General features: G+C 29.9%; 1 protein-coding gene across 1 annotated transcript; it reads left to right on the top strand.

Moving 5' to 3' along the window:
- Positions 1 to 5448: 5448 nt before the first annotated feature.
- LOC149176281 (ethylene-responsive transcription factor ERF015-like) lies at positions 5449 to 6201 on the top strand. Its single transcript, XM_089423075.1, has one exon. The coding sequence runs from the start codon at positions 5540 to 5542 to the stop codon at positions 6170 to 6172; it is 633 nt and encodes a 210-aa protein (XP_089279201.1). The 5' UTR covers positions 5449 to 5539; the 3' UTR covers positions 6173 to 6201.
- The last annotated feature ends 3083 nt before the right edge of the window (positions 6202 to 9284 follow it).

The raw sequence follows: 9284 nt of genomic DNA, 5'->3' as shown, positions 1-9284 counted from the left end.
TGGGATTAGAGTGATGTAGGAAAAATAGAATTATCATTGGGAAAATAGGTGTACTAATCATAGGGGAAATGTTGGTAGAACGCATGGACTACATCAAGTAACTTGAGAATTAGAGTATTATTATAGCGTAGGAAGATTACTAGCACTAGTATGCTGGCAAAGTCTACTAGTGGGAGCTACACTGACCTTACATGTGGAACTCTAATGACACAATTGGGACGAATATTTTGGTTCACCAATGGGAGATGATGTACAAAGGAAAGAGGTTAGTGTGAATGACAACACTCCATGTGTTGAAGAAACACTTCAATAGAGTGGTGATTTAGCACTGAGATATCAAAGATTGAGGGGGTTTTCATTATTGAGAAATCTTGACAACCAAAATGTGGTTATATATACACATGGTCTACTAAGAAAGAGATGAGGAAGTAAGAGTAAGGTGATAATAATTCAGAGTAGTTATGGATATCTTGATAGAAAATGTTCTATTGAACCTACACATGCATGAACAATGGAGAGTCAAGGAAAATAGTTTATTATAAGTCTAAATACACCTAACGAAACCCAATAATTGGAACACCACCAACCATATGTATGGATGAATATTGGAGAATAAAATAATCGAGGAATCAAATGACTAGGGAAATGTTTGAGAGTAGTGAAAACTAATAGGATAAGACATGGGAAATCAACATAGTACTAAACACCAAGGTGAAAAAACAATCATTGCCCTACGCTAATCCTACATCATTCCATTCAAAGGCATATATTGGCAAGGTGGGAGATGAAGTGAGATAAGGATCATAGTAATCTATTATAGTAATCTGTTAGCAACAAAAAATCTAAGAATATAAGTTATTTCAAGAGACTATAAAAACCAACAAAATAGCTCAAAAGTTGATACCTTAGAAAATGCAGGTGCAACAATTTTTTTGTTAGATTTATTAAAGCTTTAATGAATAATTCAATTTTCTTTTACAACTAATTTAAATATACTCCAATAAGATAATTTGTAATAAATAAAATTAGCTTCCCAACAGTAATTTTTTTATTTATGGAAATTTTGTATAACTATGTGAAATTTATGTTTTTTCGCAAAATGACATGTTGGTTTCCCTACAGAGTATAATACATACCTTGATATAGTTATTTGGTATCTAATATGATGAAATTACCTAAATAATTTGTACCATTGTGAAAGAAAAATTTGTTTTCTTTTTCATTTTCAATTTTTAAGTTTTAGTGTTAAATTATATATATATTTTAAATGTGGCATATCCTTAAAAGTAAGATGTCAAATGTTGATAGAAGATCTAAGAGTGTTAGCATAAATACTACATGCATATGCATATACATATATGTATATATCATATATATATCTTGGCTTGCATTGGTGTACAATATAACTGTAAAACAAAAATGGTCATTATAGTATAATTGTCAAACAAAAATGGAAACAAAAATGGCCATTGCAGTAAAGTTGTATAGCATGGATGAAAAATATCCATGTTATCTATGTGAAGACGAAAATACATAAAAATAAAAAAATAATATTATTTGAAAAGATGATGTACTTGTAATTTACATAGTTGAATTTATTTATTAATGATGATTTGTGCAACTTATTTAAAAATAGTGATAATATAATTATTGAAAATTAAATTAAAATTATGGATATTTTGTTTTAAAATAGATACACCCATGAATGTAACCAGGATGTTTGTTGGTGACATTTAAATTACATAATTAGGTTGGTAAGTGTTTATTTTGGAATAGAGCTTCTAGAATTATAATTTAATTGTGAATAACTATTAGGTGGATGGTAGAGATTTAACCTTTGTGGAATATTTTAGAATATTCTTAATAGTGGTCACATATCAAAGGTTGAGATTTATCTCAAAAGTAGCCATGCCATTTTTCATTTTGATTAAACTCATTAATTAAAATAAATGTCACATGATCATGCATCCTATGAACACCAGCTATAGTTTTTTGGACATATGATATTGTCCTATACTATTATAAGAAAACTTATTTACAAGTTAAAACACTCCATGTTAAAATAAATCTCTATAATTAAAATTTTTACATAATTTTAATATATATATGTTTAATTCATATAATATTTTTATTACTTAATAATAATAATTTAAAATAAAATAATGATTTTTTTATATAATATAATGTATCAAAATAATTTGAAGCCTCTTGACATTTATCATCCATTTATTTTATATAGCTACTTTCTTAATTAATATTAATTAATTATAAATAAAGATAATTTCTTCCATTGTGAACATGAAAATTTTATAAAAGAAAATACACCTTACCATCGCTTCGAAGCCATGGATATAGGTAACTACTAAGTAGTGCCACCTAATTAACAATTGGAAAAAACAACTAACTCCCCCATATTTTGATCAGTATGTTTTTTTATATAAAATGTTATTCAATTTTTATAAAATTTAAGATAATAGTAAATACTAACACAATTATATTTATATAGGTAGTTGATATTTTATATGTTAATTAGCATATAAAAAGTTGAAAATGTTACCAATTGATATATATTAATTATATGAGTAAATGTAGTCATGTTAGATATAGCCAAAATGTGTGTTTTGGATTTATTGATCATAGTTGATTATGATTGACGAAGAGGTTTGATCACATTGATTAAGGAGATTGACTATGATAGAGATTACATTAATGTTGCATTAATTCTACAAAAAAATGTTACATTAATGATTGACATGGTTGATGGGGTTGACTATTATTGATTATATTCAAGTATAAATATCTTGATTGAACAATATGTTTGACCGTTGGTTGTCTATGTTCTAACATTCTAATCATGGTTGACCATGGTTGACTATTAAGAAATTGTAGAAGATAAAATGTTCTAATTTAACTATGCTTGACTAAAAATAACTATACTTAATCATAGCTAAGCAAAATTGAAATAATAAATATTAAAAATTAGAAATAAATATTTTTAATAAGTATTTTTAAGATATTAAAATACCATATAATTTTTATAGAATTTACCATAACAATAGATTTAAAAAATTCGACATGTGTAAATTTAATGTTTTACTTTGATTTAATCTTATTTATTTATTTTATGACAATACATTATTGGCTAGGTCAATAGTGTTATAATTAATCTGTAATTATTTTTTAATTTATTGTGTATTTACGAATCAATAAAATTTTAAAAATATTTTCAAATAAATATTTTTTTTTTATATAAATTAATTTTACAATAAATAAGATATTTATAATATTTATTGGGAATAAAGCAAATGGTGATGGGGTATTATATTAATTTTGGCATTTTCTAATGTAAAATTTATTGGTTCAAAATATTGTGGGCAAAATTTAGACTAAGATAAGGGGTTGTGTGACCCAGACTTGTGGAATCTCGAGATGATTTTAATAACTTAAATACTTCTAGACCTAAGCTGCTCAATCAACAAATTAGACATACCAAATAATTAAATTAAATTTTATAAAAAATCTTTATACATAGATAAACTTTTGACTTATATTATTGATTACTTTTATCTCCATAACTAATATATGAAACCTGAAAAAACTATAACCTATCCTAAAAAATGTCTAATTTTTATGATAGATTTTTACAAATAAATATATATGAAAAATGTATTAATATTATTTTTAGGTATCTGAATAATGTATTTGATATGATTAATGAAATAAAGTTTTAGATATGTGAATAATATATTTATTAATATTTTAAATGAAATCAATAAATTATAATAATATGGAAGTTTTATTATACATTAATTAAGTGTTTTAATTTTTTAAAAATAATTTTTTATAATTAATTTTAAAATAAAATTAATAATTAATAATTATTTAAAAACATATATATTTTAATATTAAATTTAGTGAAAAATATCCTTCAAATATTTACGAACATTAACTTTAATATATTAATAGAAAGTCAAAAGTCAAATTCATGTGACCAACTAAGAGATCTCCCTACTCGGAAAGGGAGATGGATAAATAAATGAGAGTATATGTGTGACATTGTGTAGAAGGTGGTTGTAATAATTGCATCAAATACTAACACATGATTGCTGGGTGGAGTACCTATAGAGTTCATTGTGTCAAACGTTTCTCACGAGTGGAATCAATGTGGAATATGATAATTCTTGATGGGCAAGGGACAAGTCATTTTCATAATGCAAAACACATCTTGCATGTTGCTGATGTCATCTATGTGTAACTACCATTTGTTTATGAAGTAAATTGTGAATGTTAAGGCGCCAAGCGATGTCAAGAACGGAGTCAGGCCCCCACCAACGTCCCAATGTTTTGAAAATATTGGCTTAGAATCTCTTTTAAAATGCGCTCTAATTCAAAACGATTAGGTTTCGGTGGTCCGTTGAGATTGTTTATTAGAATTAGTAGATACATGTAAGTGTCATTCAGTGAGCATGAAAGCCACTTAAACCACAAATTTCTATTTAATTAAAGTAACACCAATGATTGTTGAGGATGCACTGTTCATTTAATTACGATAATTGATTTAACCAGTTTCTAAATAAGTTAGCTTTCCATTATTATTTGAGAATATTTAGTTTTTAATTATTATTTGACAATATTTGATTATTATTAATATTTAATTTTAAGATCAAGGTCAAGTTGGTGTATGAGATTTTTGTTTGTGGAACAAAGCATTCATTATTATCTAATTTTAAGGTCAAAGTCAAGTCATACACCAAATTTATTGGTGTATTTGGTGTATGAGATCCGTTGTTTGTGGGACAAGAGACCCACTATTATCCAATTTTAAGGTAAATGTCAAGCCATACACCAAATTTGTGTATGAGACGGTCTTGTTTGTGGGACAAGGGACCTACCTCTACATAAGAATATATCTACTAAGTCTTGGAAAGCATACATACTCTACTCCTCTAGTTTTGAACCTGTGATCTCTTAAGAAAAAACATATGCTCTTAACCATTAAACCCACTCAAAACGTATAATTTCAATGTAATCTACTTACAATGATACATCCGGATAAGCAATAATGTTGGATGAGTAATGAAATAAGGTGAGGTGTGGAATCCGAATCAGCATTTGCGTGTGTTGAACACAGTTGTTTATAGATAAACTCAATCATGTGGGGACTACAAATATTCCTATGTCACCTCATCTATACCTTGACATCCTAAGTTTACCAAATGAGTTCTTGTTTCGTGACTCGTGGACTCCTGCGCCAGGGGTGTACAAAAGGAAAAGTCTCCAGAACCCTTTGACATTTTCGCTCACGTTTTAAATATTTGCTGGCACAGTCCCCTGCCCACATGTTTTTCCAGCGACCACAATCAATACTCGCTTCGACTATACATATAAATATGCACCTCCACATCTTAAATCCTCAACATATTGCATCTTCATTTGGTTTGAGATTTTCAGTTCAGCCTAAACAAACTGCAAAATATCTACTCCATTGTGATTCATTGTTTTCCTGCATCCGCACAGCGTTGGCATTGCGTCGCGAGTTATGGATAAAGCCTCCCGAAAGTACCTTTCACTGTCTCTATCAGACGAAGATTGCGGACAAAATTGCCGTAAATTTAAGGGAATCCGAATGCGAAAATGGGGGAGTTGGGTGTCTGAAATCCGGATGCCCAATACCAGAGAGAAGATATGGCTGGGGTCCTACAAAACCGCTGAGCAGGCCGCCCGTGCTTATGACGCCGGAGTGTATTGCCTGAAAGGGCCTAATGCCAAATTCAACTTTCCCGATTCCGTGCCCGCCATACCGTCCGCGTCTTCACTTTCCCGTGCGCAAATTCAGGTTGCTGCTGCCAAATATGCCCTGGACGTAATCCCTTCAACTTTGCCCTCTCTGCAGAATATCACAAATATTAAGAACAAGGTGAGTGAGAAGGCGGCGTCGCCATCACAACCGTCTTCGGCTTCAGAAACGGAGTGGGCATGTGACAGTTGGCAGATCTCCAAGGCGCCGGACTTGGACTTGTGGGTGTCTCCGTTTGAGGACAATGGTGGCCTGAATTTGGAGAAAATCCCGTCGATTGAGGAGGCGTCATTGTGGGAGCTCATTCCAAGTTGGGAGGAGGAGCAACAAGACGAAAACATCTTCTTTAACCCCACAGATTTCTGGAACTTTTGAGACATTTGAATCATTACAGGGAAAGGAAGACTGCGTGATGCTTTTTTGGTTTGTCGGGTCGCCTGGCTAGCAACGGGCTTCGACCCAATAGTCAAAATCATTTTGTCAGTTTAGATATTGGTATATGTACATTTTAAACATTCTATAAAGGAGGTTTCCCAGTTTTCACTATGTGTATATAGCTACATCGTTGACATTTTTTATAATTATAAGTTTGAAAAGGATGTAGTTCATAAGATTTAAATGCGTTAAATTTATTAATAAATTACATTCTCATTTAATATTAAATTAAATTATTAAATTATGTCATTAAATATAATGAAATATATTAATTAAACTATACTAATAATTTTTATATTATTTAAAATAAAGTAACCTGATTACGCCGTTGAATGTACGCCTACAAACTATTACATCGAAGGAATGAAATTTCAACCATGAAAACACGTCGTAGCTCTGTTTATACAAGAACTGCTAAGTAACAAATTTTGTTCTAGGGCTAGAAAGAACCGGTTACACCGAAAGATACTGTCACTATCAGCATGGTGATGAACACACTCGAGATCCAAGTCAAATTTGTGAGATAAATATGGAACAAGTGTTGCGCTACCCTATAGTATAGGGTAGGGTCATTATATCGATTCTTCTCTTTAGTGTGAAATTGTGATTTTAATAGTGGTGGGATTTTTGTAGTTTGACATAAAATTGGTATTATAATAATTGTAAATTAAAAAATAATTTTAGGTTGATTTACTCACCTACTCTTATTAAAATACTAACAATATATCTAAATTATGATTTCAACACCTTCACCATTTATTCTTTTAATTATTTTTTAATAAAACACAGTTTTTTTATATGCGAGTGAATGTAAAAATAGAGGTGAAGAAAAAAAAACATAATATAAAGTGAGATATGAGGGAATATATATATATATATATATATATATCAATATTTTTCTTCTACACTATAATATCTCATGCATACACTATATAATTATAATATTGGTTTAGAAATAAATGATTTTTTAATATAAATTTGTTTAATTTTAAAAAATAATTTTTTTAATTGTTATATTCCTAATATGATGATTCTAACCTACATATTTATTATCACTATTATAGTAGTATATTATGATATTAATAATTTTATTATTTTGAATATTTATTATTAAATAATATGATATTATAAAAAAAATTGCTATATAGTATAAAATTAATTTTTTATTACAATTTATGAATTTTTAAATAATATTTAATATATAATTATTTTAAATTAAAATTTCAAAATATTTCTTACCATATAAATAATTTTAATTTTTAATTTATCAAATGTTTTGAAAAACATTAGGTTTAAAATTTTATGATTTTTATGTAAAATTATAAAGTGAATTAAATATTTTTATTTAAAAATAGTGATTCACCATTATTATTTTTATTTTAATAATAATTTATATATTTAATTTATATATTTTTTTTTATGATATTAAAATATTTTATTTATAACAAAATTTATAAAATATTATTATTAATTTGTTTAAAATAGAAACATAATATTCTCATACTGTATTAAAAAACCGCCATATATTTCAAAGAAAAAGGTAGATTAGACATAGCTTTCAATGAATTTTGGGAATAAATAGATTCCATTAAATGTTGGGATACTTAGACGCATAAAAATATTATTGCTCATTTAGGTTGTGATGTCTTCTAAATTAAAGGGAATCGTATAATACGTGGGTAATAAATTAAATTGCGTTAATGAAATTTGTAATTTAAGTTTTAAATAGTTTAATTCATATATATAATTATGGGTAAGGTTATATTATTTGTATTACATGAATAATGATAATGATAAAGATTAAAAAAAATTATATTAATATCTTTTTTGTTATGTTTGGTAGGATTATTTCATTTTCTATTAAACAAAAGTAAATTTACACCACATAGATTGGCTACATGGCTTCAACTTGCTCCGGAGGGAAATCAATTGTAAGCCATCCAAAAACAATAGACTCTTAATCTCTCTAGCCAAGCTATATATGTCTCTGTTTCATGTCAATACACTAGATTTCTATCTATACTTATACTTGCATGACGAAAATTAAAAGTTATCCACATATAAAATAAAAGTAAACATGGGGAAGTGACTAACCCTTCTGCTCCTCCAAGGCTGATTTCGCAGGTGTTGGTTCCTTGGTTGTTGATCTAGGCATCTCAGTCAGTTCTAAGATGCATGGAATGTGTCGCTCAATTCTGTCGATCCTGATGTCTTGCTTATTTAGCTAGAATTGAATTCTCTGCAGGTCTTGCTTGTAGCTCGAAATACCTTGGAGTCTAACTGTCATTCCTATAGAGAGTTGTTTGCCCAACAGGCTCTTCATCAACCAATAGAGGTATATGTTTTACTTGAACTGCGTAATTCTCCCTCTAGTGTTGCCCGGGTCCGGGACTAAGGTGCTCCAATTTTCCATATCCTCTTCTGTCACACAGTCATGTTTTATTTCCTCTTCCCACTCTTCTAACAACTTCTGGATTCCTTCATCAGTACCCTCACGGTAAGCCTCAACAACTTCGGTGATAAGGTGTTCTACTGACTTTCTTCCCCTACGGGGCTCCAACGTACTTGGCTCTTTATCCTTCCTAGGGGCCTGTCCTCGCCTTCCTCGTCCACATCCTCTCGTAGGCCGAGCCATATCAGAATTTCCTGAGACCTGTTGACAACAACAGTTTGTTAATCTAAAATAGATTATTGTAATTTGGTTCCTTTCTTGTATTGTATTGCCGGTGAAGTGAGCCACACCATGCTCCTCCTCTATCCTTACACTATTGGACCCAGAGCTAGGATGGTCGGAAGACCAATCCACAAAGTGGGTTTGCCTCCAGCATTCCTCTGTCACTCCCTTCCTCCATACCCAACACCTTCCAATTACAGGTGGGTATGCCTCCCCTTGCCTGAGCCAAACACGTGAGACCACCCTCACCCGAACAACATTCCAAGCAGAAATTGGTAACCCTTCCCCCGCTACCCACGAAGTTTTAGCATTGCCACTCTCCTTCTTATCCTCAGCTTTCCATTCTAAGTCCCTAACATTTCCATAGTCCCAGTGGGA

Source organism: Pinus tabuliformis, chromosome 4_1 (assembly GCF_031772625.1).
Source record: "Pinus tabuliformis cultivar Carrire ecotype Pingquan chromosome 4_1, CPIR1, whole genome shotgun sequence".
Classification (NCBI taxonomy): Eukaryota; Viridiplantae; Streptophyta; class Pinopsida; order Pinales; family Pinaceae; genus Pinus; species Pinus tabuliformis.
Note: the sequence above shows the minus strand (reverse complement) of the source record. Positions and strands in the feature narration are given on the sequence as shown.